We start from the raw sequence: 20,970 nt of genomic DNA on the forward strand, positions 1-20,970 counted from the left end.
AAACCTGAAATCCATCCTTTGACCTGCAAAGAATTAAGCTGCATCTTCGACAGAGCTAAAACCACCTAAATCACCACAATACAGCAGACCAGTGATTTTAACGAGCACTATGGTAGGGCCCTGTGGAGTTTCAATCCACCACAAAAGGAAGCGGGTAAGCAAGGAGATAAAGAAGCACATCCAAAGATGGCTTGAAGAACTGTGGCGAACCTCAGAAACTATGACAAAAGCTATTGATAAATCCACCACAAATCATCTCAATAATCCTACACAGTTTTAAGAACATCCTGACACCGGAGTACAGAGCTGGACATCTTTCAGCAACCTCTCCTTCCCTCTCTACCTCCAGCACATGAAGGAAACCTTATTTGACCAAATGAAGTGGCTTCAATGTTTTATTTTGTTTTCACTGGTGAGCTTCAATAAAGTGTTTCTTCAGAAATCCCCTTGCTAGAATCTCAGGCCAGAGAGTCATTTTAAGTACAAAGGTACAGAGACTTACCACTGTCTTCCCCCAAAATATTACATAACAAAACATTCATCCTGGAAAACAGCATAAACACAAAAGAAAAAAAAATCAGGCATGAATACATTCTGAAAACCACAAAAGGCATAGTATTCATTAGGTGTGACATACCTCTCTAATCAACCTAAAAAAAAAAATTATTAACATCAAACTCAAGGAACAGCCACTGGTGAGAGTATTAGGTATCATTCAAAGACAAATACTGCCCAATAAGAGAAAAAAAAGCATGAACTGAATCTACACCCTCTTCTCTTTGTTCAAGAAAATCAGCACAGCAATGAATTCCCCTGACCAAAATTAACATCTAGAATTCATCCCTCAAAAGTGAAAGTGATTTAAGGACAGACACCATTGCCAAGTCTAGATGAAGATAAAAAAGGACTATTTCATAAAACTTAATGAGAACCCAGTAACATCAGCAATGTTTCTCTTGCAAGTAAGAACTACTTACTAAGTTATAAAGCAGCAACAGGTTTAAGGCTCAACACTAACTTAATTTCTGCCTTTAAAAGAAAAAATAAATGATCAATCTACCAGAACAGATTACTCAAAACATTTATTCACAAGTACATGTGGTATTAAACAAATGTGAATATGTTTTCCAAGGAGACATTGTCATTAGCAGTATAAGAGGCTATGATATTTGCCAAGTACATGTTTTTAGGCAGCAAGAGAAAACTGCTAAAACTAAGCCTTTCTATCAGACAAGGTCAGGTTTCTTCCCCATCCTTATGTGATGCTCAGTTCCAGGCTGGTACAGGCCACTTCCCCAGGCTTGAACAGACCAGGCAGCTGCTAAGGTGCAGCACCAGATGACTGCTGCAAACGTTAGAACCAAGATCGCATTTTTAAACCCGTCCTCAAATCTCAAGATACAAGGAAACACTTTTTCAGGGGACAACAGTCATTTGGGTATATAGCTGTCTTCTAAAATAGCTGGCACCCCTAAAAGACCTTCCATGAAGCAACCTCCAAGCAGGAAACTTACTACACCTCAGTTGCCCTGGAAGGTCACCTGTCGTAACACTGGTGGCAATGATGAAATTCAGTCAGTTCATCAAGAAGCATTACCCATCCCAAAGGACGTGTTGTGGAGAAGCCCACTGCTACAAAGAGTTACTTTGATTAGCAGGCTCACAGGATGACAGGCTGCAGTGTCCTGACATCCACTGGTGAAGAACTGCACTCTCACACAGACTGAGACACGTCAGCACTGCTGTTTCTCTAGTTAAAGGGCACCGTTCAGTCTTTTTGCTCCAGATTAAATCAGGTACCACCAGAAAACTGAGCAGATCTATTAAGAAAATTCCTATCTGTTGTCATAGGCTTTATCAAATGATTTACCACTCAATACTGCTTTCAGCTGTCTAGTGACAGGATGTCAGGTTCATTTTAGTAAATCATACCAGGGTGAATAATACAGCATCTGGTCTCTGTGTCCTAAGGCCTATATCTGGCTGATGCCTGACCGTATATGAAGCGTACTAACACGCATTCAGTGAAGCAGAGATATGACCTGTCCTTTTATGCATTTTGTCAGGGCTTAGCACTAGGAACTGTAAGTGTCAGAGTCAAGATACCTGCTCACTGCTTGCATTAGGAAGAGAAATTCCACAGGTGTTTGAGTAAGAAAACTAAGAACAGTTTTAAACAAACAACAACACGAGTTTCCGTAACAGCACCTTTATGGAACACAAGGTTAGCTTTAGACAAGTGCCAGGTTACATGAACTTTCAGTCCTCTATATGAAGAAAGCAATCTTGGTTTTAGTCCATCCTGATAAAACTTGTAACACTCATTTATAGGCACAGTGCTTGGGCTATTTCCAACGTAAAATAAAGGGCTTTCTATTACAGTGCTGGGAGTGTTATCCAGAAAGTTACCTTATTACATTCTTTTCCAGAGAATAATAATTCTCCTCCATTATGTCCCTATGTTATTAGGGCTTCAGAACACACAAGCAATGACATCCTAGTTAAGATAAACAGGAAATTAAGGTAAGCTAAAGACCAAATCATTTTCATAGTTACAGACAATTCTGAATATGCATGGGGAATCAGATTCATTTTTGTGAATAAAAATTCCATCTCTCCACCCAACAAACAGAATTCCTTGTCAGTAGAGGACTACATGGTGCATGGCTCATCAGCCTTGAAAAGAAAGCCTGGACTTCAGGCATATCCAGCTACGTGGATCAACAAGCAACCCCTTCAGATCCAGCAGCTTTGGTTTAATGGACGGAAACTTTGGCCTATTGTTCAAACAAACATACTTGCCAGCAATGAACAAGGAAGATTGGATTTTTTAAAAATAAAGCAAAGTGTGATATGTGCATAAAGTCAGTGCCTAGATCCTTAAAAGCACCTCTATAAGCAGCTTTACCTTAAAATGGGCAGTGCTTAAGTTACAAAAGATTCAGACCTTCAAGGCTGACTATTTTGTTTATGATGCTTGAAGTAATGGCTCTGCTTCAGGAATTCAAAAGATGTATCAGATTTAGTAGTAGATTTATTAATTTGCTGTGATTTACAACGAGGTGGTCATGTCTGAACCAAGGAGACATCAAAACAGGTCTAGCCAGGAGGTTTATGGCTTCCAAGTCAAATTCATAGACCAGTGTCAGTCATTTGGGCAACTGAAGATTAGCAGACAAAAGATAAGCGGAGGCCAGGTGCTGCACTGATGTTTTGGAGACAGTATTCCAAAGTGTCTTCTCTTACAGCATTTTCCTTTTCTCAAACTCCTGCAAATAACACACAAACATTACAGGTGGGAAAAAAAAGAAAAAGCTTCTATTACTATTTTATTTTAAATTACTTTGTATTTTTCTTAGCAAATCTGATTTTCAGAATTAAAAATTAAAATATAAAATGCATAATGTGTGCAAGTGAGTGGGAAGGAGGGTAAGTATTCTCCCACCTCACATTAACAAACCGGCTATGAAAAGCCAGTGGTGCTTGGCTGCAGTCAGTGCAATGCTGTCAAGGAACCACTTGCTCCCAGGCATAGCATAGCAGGCTTCCAAAAAACTCTAATTCTGCATAAGAACTGCAGTAGAATCCTTACAGTAAAGGATTCAAGCCAGGGAAGCAACCAAGTAAAGATTTTCACTTTAGTAAAGGAAAGAACACAACTGAAGAAAGGGAGAATCCCACAGCAGCCTGTGAAGGTGCTGTACTGTATGGTCACCACAGGAAAAAAAAAATACCTAGCACAGTCAAATTATGCATCTGCGCTGTGGAGCAATGCCTTTGTTGGGATATGAATTAAGGAATGCAAATAATCCTATTCCACACATAAGTTTTTCAGCTGTATGCCATCAACCGTAATTCTGAATTAATACTTACAATAGATAGGCCTATATGTCAAGGCCTTCCTTCCTCAAATACCCTACTTTCAAAGAATGTTTTCATATTTTAAATTAATTCAGATTCTTTGCATCCAGAAAACACAATTCAGCAAGTTGCTACACCTGAAAGCAAAATGTAAGCTCTTCCCTATTTTGCTGTTTACTTTTCTATAAAGACAACATTACATAAAACTACGTGCGCCTATTATTTAAGTAATAACTGCAGCTTGTTCAGTCAATAGAGTTCTTACATGAAACAAGTTCAGAGCAACAGAATATCTGGGTAAGAAATGTACTTCCAACTCGTATTCCCTCAAAAGTAGCTTCTTGCTCTGGATGAGCGTGAATACCAATTTCTGAGCAACGAACCTTGTAGATGGTGCTACCTAGCTGAGCAGGAGACATGCTGACCACAACCCCAGCACTCTGAAGAGCTGCTATCTTCTCTTTAGCTCCACCCTTTCCCCCAGCAATGATTGCTCCAGCGTGACCCATCCGCCTGCCTGGAGGAGCAGTCAGACCAGCTATGAATGACACTACTGGCTTGGCATTTGGACCCTGAGAAGAAAGAAAAGATACTGTGTTACATGGGGGAGGGAGATATGAAAAGCAATTCCAGAGGCAGATTTTTATTTTTTTTTTAAATATCAACTAGCCAGGCAAAGATACTGAACAGCTACAAACCTCAGACAACACGGAACCAAGAGTCTGAAGTGAGGCCTACCTTCTCTCCTGATAATCATCATAAACCAGAAGCAATCAGGAACTTTAAAACATCTCTCTACAGAGCCATGTATAATAAAAAAACAGAATGTTCACTACAACTATTATTACAGGACTAAAAAAACTAAAGTTGACACTGCTCACCAGTTAAGATTTAATCTGGATAAAGCTCCTAATTTAAAATTCTTTCATAAAAGTAGGACTTTGGTTTTTTTGTAAATAGAGATTAGAGACTGAACTGAGATTTCCTTGACATGGCAAAAGATGGCTAACTGGCAAAAGAAGGTGGCTAACTAACAAGGTGTCTGGAAGCAAGCTGTTTAAGACTTACAGTATTATTTTCTTTCAAAAATGCTGCTGCATCTTCTTCAGCATTTCCTCCAATTTCCCCAATCAATATGATCCCCTCAGTATGAGGATCCTTCAGGAAGACATCAAGGCAGTCAATAAAATTAGTTCCATTGAAGGGATCACCTCCAATCCCTGAAAAAAAATTAAAACCACAAAACAAAAGACCAACTCAAGAGAATGATATTGCACTTACGATAAAAGTTTCAAAGTAAATTCAGCACAAAGAGTATTCCCAAAGGCTCGTAAGAGGGGCAGCTCTGAAGGCTCTTCCCAAATCAGTGTGCCAAATTCCTGCTCCAAATTATCTCCCCCACAATTTACAGAAAGCTTTGATATCTGAATAATCACCTTTCAAACCATAAGCAAAATATTATGCCTTATACAGAGGCTTTGTATGAGACACAGCAGGACCAAGACCCTAGAATTTTGCTGTAAGAAAACTCAATTTACTTAACATACCCAACTAAATGCCTAAGAATGCCTTATCCCTTTATAATATTAAACTCATTGGGAAAGTCTGTTTCTAAACTGTCATCGTATTTGCTATCAGTTCTCTGTTCAAAGCTGGTTTTCAGGCTTTTATTAATCCGATGTGGAAACGATAATAGAGAAGGGTTATACTCTTCACAGCACATAGGGATCTCATTTCTCAACATAATTGCCATTCAGCAACTTCTACGCTTACAAAAATAAATTACTTTGGATTTCTTCTTGTAAAGAAAAAGCAGACTAGTATAGGTGCAATAAGCTGTTTCTGAGGAAACCTACCAATGCAGAAAGACTGCCCCAATCCAACTTGCGTTGTCTGATGAACAGCTTCATATGTCAGCGTTCCAGATCTTGACACAATACCTTTAGGCAAGAAAAGGAGATAAACTTAACAGTAACATAGCTAAGCACATGACTAGAGGCAGTTGTTCTTACATTCATGAAAATCACCTTAATAAACTGAACATGAGACACCAGGTTTTCTGCTATCCTTGCCAAAACATGAGAACTCTACATAAGACTCTGGCTGTACTATTTCTTGGTTGGCATTTTTGGACACTTAATTGTCAACAGACTAAACCTGCTCAGAAAGTCAGTAGTATTGGCTGAGACAGCATTCCTCATGCTACAGTTTTACCAGGAAAGAGAATGGAAAATAAAATAGAATATACTTCTTTTCTTGTTTGCAAGTAGCTGATGCACTGAACTTGAAGCAGAGTTGCAGCTCAACTCAACTGCAGCTCTATATTTTGTTAACAACAAAAGAATACCATATTAATACAGCCAAGCACACAAGATCCTCCAGAACAGAAACATATTACACAAACACAAGTTATCACTAGTAAGGCATTTGTTGCTGCAGCTCTCTGCTCTACAATACACATTCAGCATTTATATTGCAGTATTACAGGAGACCACAACCCTACTTTTCATTTCAAAATGGAAGGTAATACTGAGCCCAGATCAGGGGAAAATATTTGCATGTTTTTTCATTTGTTTCTCCAAGTCAAGACTTCTGTTAATACTACAAGAGGGAAGGTTTCCAGGAAAAACAGATTATCATCTTGCATCTACTTCAAACCATCTAACAAGGAATATATTAAGTATGTTGCATGAACAGAGGCAAAAATACACCACTAGACTAACTTTAGTGTGATCAGCTGTTTATGCTGTTGGACCGCACAGATGTCCAGGTTTTTTTCTTGCTGTGTTTGCAAAGCACTTCCTGTTTACTGTTAAGATCAGATTGCCTCACAGAAGCTACTGATAAAGGTCCAAAGACTGTGGCTATTTTTATAACTTGCATCCCAAGATTATCAAATGATTCTCGGATGCCTCACAGTAAGAAAAAGCAGGGGAGCATATCACCAAAGGTCATAGTGTCAGACAAAGCTGGGAGGATGATAAAGTTAAATTTTATACCCTGATCCTTGAATCGCCATTGAAAATGATTCCAGCACTGGTGGGGCAACAGGATTCAAGATTTAAAATATTCTTTTGCACTTGATGTGCCTTCCATTCAGATTCTAATATCTTGTGACTACAAAACGTTTCTTGTAGATACTCAGAAAATCTTAACAGAACTTTGATTCAGAAGGGAGCTCAGGGCAACATCGATTGGTGCTACCTTTTACAGTCACAGAGCAATGTCCTGATGGTATCTACAAAGGGCATAATTGCAGTCATCTGATATTTCAAATTCAGGTTTATAGATGCTTCTGAAAGCTGACACGAGTGTTAACACATCCTCCAGTATTCACTAGGTACAGCTTATTCTCAAGTCAGAAGTGGTTAAGTAGCAGAGATAGTTTCTGTGTTAGAAAAACTGCACCAAGTCCACATAGTTCAAGAGCTCTGAACAGATCTTCCCATAGTAAACACGCTTTTCATTAAAAAAAATGATGTTGCAAAGGGTTCCGTGCTCACATTAAACTGGTTACCCCGCTGACAGATAACAGCAGCATATGCTGCCTACAACATTTCTGAAGATCTATTTAAGTACAAATGCATATTTTGGAAGAATTTTCTTTATAGCTCCTGAACAGCATTCTCTTAGAAATAATCAAGTTGTTATTTCTATAGTTTAGAATAAGGAACCAACAGAAGTCAGGACAAGAGACTTGCACGCAAAAGGGTTTGTAACCAGCATATGATTATGAACAAGTCACTGCCTTTCTGACTTTAATTCCACTGTCTGAGAAGTGTGTATATTTGTCACTTCCACTCGCCATGGTATAGTTGTCTAAATTACCATGTTCTAAACTTGCCTGCAATCTCCTCTTTGCTGTAACACTGAGCTCACTATAGGTGTAGGATCCTAGTCCTCAGGAGCCAAGGTGCTTGAAGGAATAGTGTTGGAGAGCTTAGTGCTCTCAAATCCCAAGATAAATGGAGGCATCCTCAAAAGAGAGTGTGAAGTTAATCACATTACCTAAAGAAACTTCCAATTGCTTTGCCTTTACCACCAGCACCCAGTGTCTGCTATGGCAGAGTGACTGATTTTGGCCTTCAGGATTGATAATGGCAAAGTTCACTTACAAACTGAAGGACAGACAAGCTGTTATACAGTGTCGACTGTTTTCAGGGCAGGATGTGACTAGCTTCGTGAGTAAGAGCACCAGAGCACCAAACTTCAGTTTTAGATGATGCATAAATATTCAAAAACTCACCAATTCTTCCCTTCTTGTGAATGTGACCAGGCATGATACCAATTTTACATTCTCCAGGCTAAGGAAAGAGTGGGAGAAGTCAGATGGAACATTCACACCATCACCAAGAATGGTTCAGCCTTGGAGGAAATCCAGAAGTCACTTACATTGATGACTCCAGGGCAGTTTGGCCCCACTAGTCGAGTCTTATCCTGCCGAAGCAGTCTGTGTTTAACCCGAACCATGTCCTGCTGGGGAATACCTTCAGTAATGCATACAATTAAGGGCATTTCTGCATCGATTGCTTCATTGATCGCAGCAGCAGCAAATGGAGGAGGTACATATATAACAGTGGCAGAAGCACCCGTTTGTTCTTTGGCCTACAATGGACATAAAAAAGATACTGAGTATTTTAGTGGGGACAAAGAGAACATTTGACAGCTAGTCATTTAAAATATGTCCCTTCACAAGCATAAATTAAGTAAATGGATATGTATTAATTTACTATAATCAAAGCAACTGTTAAATTCAGTGAAGATGGGACACAAACAGTGCAACTAGGGAACTGGGAACTAACAACTGTCTGGAAAGGATCTGCCCCATGAACACCATCAAAAATACCTTTAGATAGTAGTTTGCTACAAACTCATCATACACACCAGAATCAATCAGAAACTAATTGCATGCATAAAATAAATGTATCCAGACTCTGTGAACTTCACAGTGGAAGCCAAACTTATGCTTGACCACAATGAATGCTCCCTCTTTTACAAGGCTTCTATTTCACTCCGTGCACACTGACATCCATGGCTCAAATGTTTGTCTCTTCAGTGTGAGCAATGTAATAAGGAACCCTTCAGCAGCATTAAATTGTCTGCCCTCCACTCACTGCTGCAAATTACCTCCTTCACAGAATTAAACACAGGCAGACCCAGATGAGTTTTTCCCCCTTTCCCTGGAGAAATTCCTCCAACTAGATTGGTGCCATAGTCCAACGCCTGCTGGCTGTGAAAGGTGCCCTATGAGAGAGAAAATAAGTAAAGTTAAAAGGCACATAATAGCAAATAAAATGAACCAAAAAAAGTTGATGTTATCTATAATTCTGAAGGCAATTTATGGCACTTAAATTTACAATGAGAAGGGAAGTTTTCATTACATTTATACAACCAGCTCTTCTAAAGAGTGCATCAACATGTTTTAAATGCATTCAGAATATGCTACGCTTTTTCTTTTAAATCCGAGCACTCCGGTTGCACACTAAAGGATATTTTGTTGTGTGTTGCTAATACACCTGCAAACATAGCAGCCACATTTTATTTTCGACATCAAGCCTGGCAGATGACAAACACTATAATGAAGTAGAAGAAATTAGCATTCTCATCTATGACTAGCTGATAGTTTTAGCAAAAGCAGTCTTCTCCCCTTGCAAATGTGTAAAAGACTGAATGTGAGAAAATTATTAAATATCCTGAAATAAAACCAGAAACTTAATTCATAAGCATTGACAAAGGCATTTGTGAAAAAGGCAGTTCTAAAATGGTACAGTTTTTGTCATTTTTTGCAAATCTCCCCTTACAAATAAACCCTTTCAGCTGTATACAATAAAAGGCTTAAGACCAAAACCAACAACAAAAATAGGAAACAATATAATAGAGATGACTCCAAACCAAGTTTTAAGCTTGTGCACAAGTGGGGAAAAAAAAAAAATCTAGTCTATTGAATTTAAGGAAAAAAAAAGTCTATTTGGACCACAGAAAAGAAACTGCAGTGCTGAAGGGACCTTCCTGAAGTCCAGCTTCTTATCAACACAGGCGAAGCCAGTATATAATCCCTTTTATATGTTTTTATGAGTTTTGGTCAACTAACTTTCTGAACTGAAAGGGTGATAGAAGAAATAGTTCATATCCGTACCTGTTTGCCTGTAAAACCCTGACAGATAACCTTTGTATTTTTGTTAATGTACAGATTTTTCCTTGATGCCGAGTAGGAGCAGTGCCGTACTCCATTCTGCTGCACTAGAAGAAAAAAGAAGAGAGAGGACAAACCATTAACCAATTGCTTTGTTAGACTGTAAGTCAAAAAACATCCTATCAAGTAAGCGCATATATATCAATGCTTGTATCAAAAGATGAATTGATCCAGTAGCTCATGTTTTCAAAAGCAGCTCTGAAAGCTGTATTCAGTACTTGTCATTCTAAGATATTATACACCTATAGTTCGCTCTATGACTGTGATTAGTTTGCTGGAAATCAGGCTAGGTATTTCTCATATTCAGTACTTAGTATCAGTTACTTAGTATTCCTCACAACAAACAACAGACAGAAACAACATCTTAACCACTGTTTTCATTTGCAAATGAACATGTCTCCATCCTCTAAGAAATTCTGCAAAGTGACAAAGCAAAACTAAAATCACGTTATCCCAGAGGCTGTTACAACACAGGTACTCTGTTATACCACCTGGGAACTAGCACACTCCCTACCAGGCAGTGAGAGATACAGAAGGGGTCACAGCTCCCTCAGCCTGGGAGAAACCAGGACAAGAGGGAATGGCCTCAAGCTGTGCCAGGGCAGGGTCAGACTGGCTCTTAGGAAGTATTTCTTTCCAGAAGGGGTTGTTGGGCATTGGAATGGGCTGCCCAGGGCAGGGCGGGGAGTCCCCATCCCTGGAGGGGTTTAAGAGTCGGGTTAACGCAGCGCTGAGGGATCTGGTGGAGTTGGGAACTGTCAGTGCGAGTTAATGGTTGGACTAGATGATCCTCAAGGTCTTTCCCAACCTAGAGGATTCTGTGATTCTGTGAAACCTCACACCAAGCAAGACATACAGCAAGAGACCTTTTTCCAACAGATGCCGAGCTACAGGAGCCTTGGCGTCACTGCTTGAAATGCACTTGGGCACGTGAGGAAAGACAGCTCGCCAGATACTCCACTGGAATGATTTTCAATTTAGTTCTCACAACTCTGGTACTGAAAAACCAGAGCAACACAACACAACTACAGAAAAACACCACGGTGCACGCTGGTATCAAAAAGACACGAAGAACGACTGCATCTCTGCTGAAGGGAAAGATATGTTGACATCAAATGATTAAAAACAAAATGCACAGAATGTTACCATGCAAGACAGCTTGAGATAAGGAGGAAAAGAAGGTCTGGTATAAAACGGATGCACACATTGCCATATGCTTTTTCAAATACCAGAGTTTTGAGGGGATCAGGATCGATTTACTCCCTGCAAGTGTTTTAGATAAAAACAGTATTTTGTGCTTAGAGTGAACAGAGGAATGGACAATCCTAATACAGAAACTGACACCAGGATGTATATACCTCTTTAGCTCTTTTAAAACTTCACCACTTAAGATTTGAGAAAGTAAAAAGTAAAGTTGAAAGAAAAATAAACAATTCTGAATCACAGTCCCTGGACTGTTCTACATAATTACCCAGGCATGTCTGAACAAGGGAGGGATTTTTTTTTTCTTTTTTTATTTTTAGGAAGTAAAAGCTATTAAGGGGAAAAATGAAAAAGGTATTCCTCAATATAAACTGCTAATGCACAGAATTTATTAAGATGCATTATTAACACTTTATAATAACACAATTTCTATGGGGTAGTAAAAAGCAGAAAATTTAAGATCCATGTATATACACATTTCTATCACAGAGCTACATAGGACTCTTCCACAAGTACTTCTGCCAACTAAATTTTAGTGATACACTGCCTTTATGCTTTACTTCTATTCAAAAAAGTGACAAGAAAAATAAAACCATGCCAGAAGAAGCCTACAGACATCAGTGCTATTGCTAAATCTAAAGTCCTTACTCTGTTCTTAAAAAAGCGCTGACAGAAACACGGGATTTCAACCACTTCTTGCCATTCTCTACGGAGCTGTGGCAGCACCTCATCTTCAGACCAACATAAAGTAAAATTCAGCTAGATTTTAAAGAGAAATGTAGATGCTAGCATGCAACAAACTTGTAAGAAAAGTGGTAAAAGTGCATGTCTGCTTACTGACCTGCAGGGTTTTAACCTAAATCACATCTTTATCCACAAATACTGTTAGAGAACTTGTTACACAAGAAGAAATACAAAGCAGCAATGGACCAAATAGGTCTGAAGCTAAGGTTTAATGAATAGGGTTATGAGGCTGTCTGTGGAAAGGTAGAGAAAAGTCTTGCTGTTCAGTGCCACAGCTACAGAAGACAGCACAGTATCATGTTCGCCCTTGGCCAACACCTTATTCTTCCCAGGCAAGGCCGCAACGCCCTGCACCTGAGCTGCAACACCAAGTTGCTCAAAGGCACAACTGGGAAAGAGCGGCCTGCCTCCAGCAAAGGAGAGGCAAAATAAGCAAAGAAACAGCTGGCCTGCTGCTTAGGAGAGCACGGCATCGGTCAGCCTGATCCCAGCCATTCAGGCAATCCCTCACGGGCACAAGGTGTGACGGGGTGAAACCCAACCCTCAGAAAAGCAGAGGATGATCCTCCTTGTGAAGAAGCTGTTACAGTCAGGACCTACCACCAGTGATGCCTTGCGGAGAACAGTCTGGGCTTCCAGAAGCATGGCAGTGCATGCTTTGAAAGGCCTCTGATGGGCCTGCAAGGGTAAAGAATAAACAGGCCACACTAATTCAAAACTAAGTTTTACACATATTGTCTGTGCTGTAACACTGACAAATTCAGCTTCAAAATAAGAGAGGGCTGCTTTGCCAGGCACACAGCACGCACTCAGTAATTTCAGTGTTCTGAGAAAAAAAAAGAAAAAGACAAATAGTCACTCCTTTCTCTATATCATAAAAGCAATTCTACAGTCCCAGTTCAGCTGTCCATTCCATATCTATTTTCAGATATTTATAACCTTGCAAAAAAATGTTTTTCAAAGCTTAAGTTTTTCAATTCTCAGTTTAGAGAAGACTATCTAGATATACAAGGATAAGAAGCTTTTGAGCATTTTCCAAGCTATCAAAGTACCAAAAAAAAAAAAAATTTTTTAGGCACTGATAACTAAGACAGCTTTGTATGGATTTACTCTTGAAAACTGTATGTGCTTCTCACATTACTGAAAAGCCCTGGTTCAGAGAAAATACAGCTGTTTCAAAAAAGGCTGGCTATAGGCTTGAGCCATTTGCTGTCTTCAGAGAGAGGCAGCTTAGGATGGGGACATGTCTTGGGAACGACACATTTTTTAAGAAATTAAAAAAAAAAAAATCACCTTGCATTTTCTGGGCTGGATGAGTTTGAGGGGTTTTAAACTGATATGTTTCAGCTCTCTTTCTGTTCACGGCCTTGCCTGAAGCAGGAAAGTTTGCGCCAGTTATCTGCACAGTAGGAGCAGTAGAGGCATCAGTCAGGATGAGGTTCTGCTATAAGTGGCACAACCAGCAAGTCCCAGGTGCAAACGGCTGGCAATTTAAATAGTTAAGACAGACAGGAGAGGAGAAGGAAACAGGTGGAAAATGGAAATGGCACACCTAAGTTCACAGCAGTTAAGAGTCAGAAATAGAGTACTGCTTCACAGCTTCCAACACCCATTCACGCAATTGCTTTTACTAGAACAAATTAGGGTGCCCAAATGCATGTTGCTTCAAGTAGACAGGATTAAAAAAAAAAAAATGCTCTTCAGCCATGAACCAGTAAAAGCCAAACTCATTGGCGATGCTATTTTAATGCACACATCTAAATTACAGGCCAAGTTACAAAGGTGCAGGCTCCAGATGAAGCCCTAGAGCATAAGAACAAGCCTTATCAAATCCAAATCTCACCAAAAGCACAGTGGAAATGCTGTATTTTGTCAAATAACATTACTGTGTCCAACAAAGGCCTGTAATAGACCTTTAGAAAAAAGTATTTTAAATAAGAAACCGGATAATCTTTCCCAAGAAATCCTTTCATTTCTGCCCCATCCCTGTTCTGTTTTGCATAGTATGTGGTTTTAAAAAAAAGTTCTACAAATAACAAGATGTATTTATTTTGGCTTTCCAGCACTTTAGCTTCTCCATAGCTAAAAGGAGACATACAGTGGCAAGAACCTATTTTAGTCCATTGTACAGGACAACCAAGTAGTTATGAAAAGTGCTCAAATACCAAAAACCTGCTGTCCCGGGATATATTTGAAAAGATCAAAATTTAGCAAAGGTCTATAAGCCTGTATGTAAAATGTAAGTTGTTTTACAGTAAAGAAGCCTTACTAGAAACTAAGAGACAGTTACTTCCAACACACATGATGCTGGTAGTTACTCTGGCATTTCCAGGGAACAAGGCCCCAGCTGAGCCCAGAACTCACCACAGTTCAGGTAACAGAAAAACTCAGCTACATTTACTACTTAAAAGAAAACTCACAATCTGTAGCCTCAAGCAGGGCTTTAAGCTCACTTGTGTATTACAATTAACAACCCTTTCTAGAAAAATACCCTATTATTTATCATAAAGTCCAAATATGTTTAACATTTACATGTTAAAAGTAAAACTGACCACTTGCAAGGTATTTAAAAGCACACATCGAATGTAAATACAGTTTACACTGAGCTTCCAGGCACTCCTTGAGCAGCAACACCTCCCAAGCACAAATCTCATTTAAAATGATACAACCCAAGCTACATTTGCCCAACTTATTTGGGTTGTGCAAGCCAGCTGGCAGTATAGATGCTAAGGGCTAAATCTCTTCTTCAAACTATACAACGCTGAAAACTTGGTAATTTCAGGACTTCGTGCAAGATTTCCTAGAGCTAGACAGGAATCCGAAGTGCCTTCCTCTTACCCACACATATCCCAGACAAAAACAAAAAATAAAGTTTGGAAGCTGAGGTAGCATTTGAGGGTGCTCATAAAATGAGCATAATATAAAAGTAAACTGAAACAGCTGAGATTCGTTTCTAGAAGGACCTGAGCATATACCTACACTGCCAGAAGACTGAGAAGTAATAAGTGAAATTCTTTATTACTCCTTGAAATAGCCAGAGAACTTGGAGATGAAGGAAGATATTCCTTTTCCTTTCTATTACCTATGTAAGGAAAGAAGAAAGCCTTAGAAATCATATGGGCTCCAATACAAATGGGGAAAATAGAGGCCAGTGCAGGGGAAACTCAGGGAAGGGCTGAGATACAAAGAGTGCTACTTAAAAGTGCTGAAGTTTTTTTTTCCACACACACATCCCACCCCCACGCCTTGATTTCCATCAGTTACAGACCTTCAGTTTGCTCCTGCGACATCCTTTCAATATTTTGTACATGTTTAATTTGCATTTTTATGACTATCTCCTTTCCCTGCCTACAAACGCGTGGCCTGAAGAGGACAGAACAGAAACAGTTCTGGATAGCTTCTCACATTACAGAAGAGTACAGACATTAAAAAAAAGTTAGGCAAAGACTGGAGTGCTGCAGTAAATTTCAGAGTTTACTGACTAGAAGCTTGATATTAACAAGAATATTCCACTCACAGTTTCCCATGCCAGTTCTTTCTCAGGTTTTAGTCCTCACTATGAGGCCACTCAGACACAGTAACACTTGAATAATTCTCTCCCCTCCACAAACCCATCTACAGAATTCACCCTTAAAGAGATCAGTTACATTAGTATAAGATGATCCGTATTGACAAGGAAGTTTTCAAGCTGTTGAGGGATTGCTCAAAATATCTTACTCCTTTAAGAGGATTATGTGCTCAGAGGATTTCTAGGTATCACTCCCCAAGCCTGTCTTCTCTCATCCTTCCCGTGACAAATTCCTGTTAATAATGGAAACCCAATCTATAAACATGCAACAGGAGTGAGGAATTAAATTAATTAATCAGGCTGTAAAGGACAAATGAAATTATTATGCTACACCTATCACGTTAAAACAAAACTAGGACTAATGGGAAATGACTTTCAGAAAAATTTCAGTTCTTTCAACATACCTCTCTTTCCTAATCAAAAATCCCCACTCATTGGGATGGGCATTTCTGGCTACAGGGGGCCACACGATGGCATTTGAACAAAAAGCTTTCTCCCGAATTTATGAAGCTGAAACAATGTGAAGCATCTCCGTGAACCTGCAGGCCCCTCAGGGAAACAAGCGTGTTCTTCTCAGCACAAGTCAACTATTTCTTGTAAGCAAACTTGTTTCTCCCCTTGTATACTCATCTACGAAGTTGTGCAGCTAAAGGTTTGTGAGCTTTCCTCCCTACACACTGTTGACATAACAAGCTGAACTGAAGAATTTGTTAGTTGTTTTTATTTCTGCAGCAACTCTTTGCCAGGGATATTCACATAATTTACCATAATCTTTTAATCTAAGAGCTCTCCAAAGCCTTCTAACACGCCCAGAATATAAAATCCCTAATCCTGACTCTGGGATCACAGTTAAGGTGCCTACAAAGACTCTCTTCAAAGCATGGTATAGACCAGCGCTGGTCTTTCTTGACTCTGTCCATATACAAACAGAGCTTTGAGATGAACTCTGAGCAAGCACCTACCATTCACCGACATATTTCATCCTGTGTTTTCACAGTTTCCTGAGCTCAATCTTACGGATACACACCCTGCATGTTTCCTTCTGCAATGCACCAACAAAAATAGATATTGCATCTCCTTTGCAGCAGAACACGCTAGAAACTCATGATTTTAAATCACCGAGATGTTACCGAAAACATATGTACAAAGTCCAAATTTAAGGTTTCAGCAATCTTTTAACATTTTGTAGAGTATCAAACCAAATAAAGAAAGGTTTCCAGTGAAGGACTATTTCATCTTGCAGAAGTTTCTTTAAAAGACTTCATGAACTGTTGCAAACAGAACACTTCTTGAGCCACTTAGACCATTTCTTTCTCTCAACCCTCCCAAAATCATTTGAAGCACTCTTCCCTGAATCTCTTACTGCTATTTGTAAAGGGAACAACGTGGGTTTTTAAACACGTAAAACTGCAACCAAGAGTAGCTTTGCTGGGAGTATAAGTTAAGCTAAATTGGAGGTGCTACCTTCCCATCTGTTCCCCTTCCTCAGAACCAATTCTCAGTGGACTCAGGGGAGCCAATTCAAACAGCTAAACTGGCAAAATTTAACTGTACAGTAAGAAAATAGTTTCCTGCTCATGGAGAACAAGAGGTAGGAATGGATACCTGAGGGCAGAGTAGGTGTGCCACAAAACAACTCAGACCAGCTTAAAACGTTGTGAGATCATGTTCCTAGACCCTGACCTGCAAGTTACCACCACACTGAGACAAAAAAAACTTTGCATGCAGTGAAGTGAGGTAGGTTTAAGCTTGTCCATTCATTCTCAGCTGCAAGAACCAAGATTAATGCACCAATTCCTTAGTTCAGTTTCCAAGAAACTGCTCCTGTGCCTAGGCATAGTCATACCGATTTCAGCAGAGGATGCAGCATTAATTGCACAAAAAGACACACTGAAAAGAAAAAAAAAAAAAAGGCACTTTTATTTTTTATTGTGATCTTCAGAACACATATGAAAACTTACAAGCTGAAGTATTATTCTCAGTCTGTTCATGTTCTCTACAATTAAAGGCCAATAATCTTATTCCTGGCAACAACTTTACGAACTTCTGTTGAATCTACAGGATAATTTAGTGACCTCAAGAGGTCCCTAGTCCAAACCACCACTCGAAGTGACTAGATCCAAGGCCAGCCTTCCTCCGGACCTGTCGAGTTTTTAGTATTTCCGAGGATGTAATAGAGGGAACAACTTTTCTGGGTCCCCATACCTGCGGCTGACCGCTCTCAATGCTAAACCTTTTCTTAACTTTTGAAAATAGTTCTTGCAGCCACGTGTGCCCTGTGCCCTATACTGCCGTGCACCTCTGAGAGGAGCCTGCCTCCGTCTTCCCTCTGGAAGAGCGGCTGCCGGCACTGGAGAGCAGCACCCTGAGCCCGCCCTGGCCCTTCCGCGCTGAGGCTGAGGACACCCAGCGCCGCCAGCAGACCGAGGCCCGGGACCGGGGTTTGCTCACCGCACCCCCGCGCCCAGAGGCCTGGCGATACCCCCGGGGACACGCGGGACGCTCCCCTTCCCCCGGGTGACCTTGCCCCGCCGCAGGCCCGGCCCCTTCCCCTTCCGCGGCGAGCGAGGCGACCGGGCGGCGGCGGCGGTGGGTCCCCCCCTCTCATGCCCCGCGGCCTACCGCGGAGGGGCGGCGAGGGGGGCGCAGGCCGCGGCGGACCGCGGTTGCCAGGCAGCGGGGAGGGCCCCGCGGCGCCCGCGGCCCGGCGGCGGGAGGGTGCCGGCGGTCGGTACTCACGGCGGAGGAAGCGGCCCAGCAGGCGGGCGGCGGCGCGGCTACAGTGAGACATCGTCCCCTTCGGCAATGACACCGGCCCGGCGGATCGCGGCGGGCGGGCGGCCCTGCGCGACGCCTGAGCACTGCGCACCCCGGCGCGGCGCGGGGCAGCCCTGCGCGCGCGGATTGGCTCAGCCCGGAGGGCCCCCCCGGTAGCGGCAGCCAATCAAAGGCGAGGCGGAGGCCCCGCGGGGCATTGTGGGAGTGGTAGTCCGCGGTGGCCTCAGAGGGCGGCGGGGGGCCGGGGCTGCTGCAAGCCCCGCGGCGCGGTGGGAATCACAGAATCGTCTAGGTTCGAAAAGACCTTGAAGATCATCCAGTCCAACCATTAACCTCACACTGACAGTTCCCAGCTACACCATATCCCTCAGTGCTGGGTCAACCCGACTCTTAAACACCTCCAGGGATGGGGATTCCACCACTGCCCTGGGCAGCCCATTTCAACGCCTGACAACCCCTTCTGGAAAGAAATGCTTCCTAATATCTAGTCTAAACCTTTCCTGGCACAACTCGAGGCCATTATCTCTTGTTCTATCACTTATTACTTGGTTCAAGAGACTCATCCCCCCTCTCTGCACCCTCCTTTCAGGGAGTTGTAGAGGGCCATGAGGTCTCCCCTCAGCCTCCTCTTCTCCAGACTAAACCCCCCCAGTTCCCTCAGCTGCTCTCCATCAGACCTGTGCTCCAGACCCTGCACCAGCTTTGTTGCCCTTCTCTGGACACACTCGGGTCATTCAATGGCCTTTTTGTAGTGAGGGGCCCAAAACTAAACCCAGTCATCGAGGGGTGGCCTCACCAGTGCTGAGTCCAGGGAAGGTGACAGCCAACCGGAGCTCCCAGCCTGGGCTAAATCCAGGCCAAAGCCAGTTTCTGATGGGTGTGTGCGGGGGGTGACCGTTCAAAGCCACCCTGGGACATGAATAGGTTGTCAGTAAAGGTGAGGAGGAGCATTTCCAAACGAGCCAAAGGGGGTTGCAAAGGGAGAGGCTTCACGGCCCTGCTGTGGCAGTGGGGGCACGCAGATTTCAAAAAATGTCACAGTTTTTAGGGCAAAGTGGTATCTGCTGATTGGGTAACTGATAAATAAACTCACATGCAAGTTAATTGGTTGATCAGATGAAATATATTACCTCTCTTAAACTAAAAGAGGGCAGATTTAAACTAGATACAAGGAAGAAATTTTTTACAATGAGGGTGGTGAGACACTGGAAGAGGTTGCCCAGAGAGGTGGTAGATGCCCCATCCCTGGAAACATTCAAGGTTGGGTTGGACGGGGCTTTGAGCAACCTGATCCAGCTGAAGATGTCTCTGCTCACTGCAGGGGGGTTGGACTAGATGACCTTTAAAGGTCCCTTCTAATTCAAACCATGCTATGATTCCTCACTGCATTTGTTACTAATTTGCTTGAAGCACTGCAGAAAGAGCAAAACCTGTCCGAACCGTGCCAAGCGAGCACTAAGTAAATGCTGTGAGACACAAGGATGACACAAGGAGGCCACAGGCAATGGTCCTGGGAAGAGTAACTCTGCTGTAATGGTCAGCCTGATAAACAGCAGTCCTGAGCACCCACTGCTTTATTGGGGCTAAATGATTTGAGATAAAATTGTTTAAAAAAAAAAATGAGAAAACCTGACAATCCTCTTTCTCATTCACAATGGACAGTTTACTTACCTGGCTGATCCTGGGGCAGGAAAAGGAGTGTATTTGAATAAATCGAACAACGTAGTTCTGAAACAATAATTAGTGATCTCTTTCCTCCCTACAGAGATTCTTAACAGCAGCGTTTTCTTTCTGCTAAGCTTCAGGGGACATTTGTTCTGGAAAAGAAAATGGTTAATGAACCACAAGAAAGGCTCAGCTTCTATTTTTTGACAAGGGAGTTTAGGCAAACATTCACAAGAAGAACATGTGTCAGGGACAGTGATCACAGGAGAGGTATCTCCAGAGCAAACAGAGGATATGTCTGTACCTCGGACTTGTAGGGAAGTAGAAGAATCAGCAAAAGCTGTGAAGTCAGCTCATTTATTAAAAAATCAGCCATGAGTAAATTGACCTTAGATCGCTGTCACAAGAAACCACTGAACTCTACAAGGAGGCTTCCCACAAGGGGTTTTAAAATGCTTTAACTTCTAGACATCAGCTTCAGAGGCGGGTGAGTTCATCACCTACAGCAGCCACCAGCTGCCTTCAGAAACAACACCTGCATGTGTTTGTGTATCTGTGGGCAGAGGCATGTGGGAGGGGGGGAAGAAGAAACAAAGTATTCCTTCAGGGCAAAAATAAATATGCAAAGTCATACTCTGATTTCATCCGGATGATTTCATTCACTTCATGTCCATAAAATTGAGGCCAGAATGAGGCCATAATAAATAAATGAAACATCCAGATGTTCAGCTTCTTATGAGGTATATATGATCCCCTTAGGAGGACACACACACTGATTTGATAAAGAACCCACTCACTACTTGAAGATTTATACCTGGATCCATTTCCAAATCAATTTTTCCTTGACTTGAGGCTTTCACTAAGACTCTTGTGGGGATTATAGAATTTGAGTTAGATGCCACTGTATTATCATTCTGTATACAGAAAGATTTTTCTTTCAGCAGTTTCTCAACAAAAG

General features: G+C 41.6%; 1 protein-coding gene across 1 annotated transcript; it reads right to left on the reverse strand.

Annotated features, from left to right (window-relative positions):
• Positions 1 to 1,064: 1,064 nt before the first annotated feature.
• On the reverse strand, positions 1,065 to 18,449 carry SUCLG1 (succinate-CoA ligase GDP/ADP-forming subunit alpha). Its single transcript, XM_074865480.1, has 9 exons — positions 18,309 to 18,449; positions 9,998 to 10,101; positions 8,989 to 9,105; positions 8,254 to 8,466; positions 8,108 to 8,165; positions 5,718 to 5,801; positions 4,930 to 5,081; positions 4,245 to 4,433; positions 1,065 to 3,269 (listed from the first exon to the last, which is right to left on the reverse strand). The coding sequence occupies exons 1-9, from the start codon at positions 18,358 to 18,360 to the stop codon at positions 3,243 to 3,245; spliced, it is 996 nt and encodes a 331-aa protein (XP_074721581.1). The 5' UTR covers positions 18,361 to 18,449; the 3' UTR covers positions 1,065 to 3,242.
• Between the last annotated feature and the right edge of the window lie 2,521 nt (positions 18,450 to 20,970).

Source organism: Strix uralensis, chromosome 4 (assembly GCF_047716275.1).
Source record: "Strix uralensis isolate ZFMK-TIS-50842 chromosome 4, bStrUra1, whole genome shotgun sequence".
Lineage (NCBI taxonomy): Eukaryota > Metazoa > Chordata > Aves > Strigiformes > Strigidae > Strix > Strix uralensis.

Excerpts from the sequence above, each read along its gene's own strand:
- SUCLG1 (XM_074865480.1), bottom strand. The coding sequence starts at position 18,360 with ATGTCTCACTGTAGCCGCGCCGCCGCCCGCCTGCTGGGCCGCTTCCTC. Across the intron at positions 8,467-8,988 it reads TGTTTAATTCTGTGAAGGAG|GCCAAAGAACAAACGGGTGC; the intron begins GTAATTTGCAGC and ends TGTCCATTGTAG. Across the intron at positions 8,166-8,253 it reads ACTGCCCTGGAGTCATCAAT|CCTGGAGAATGTAAAATTGG; the intron begins GTAAGTGACTTC and ends CTCTTTCCTTAG.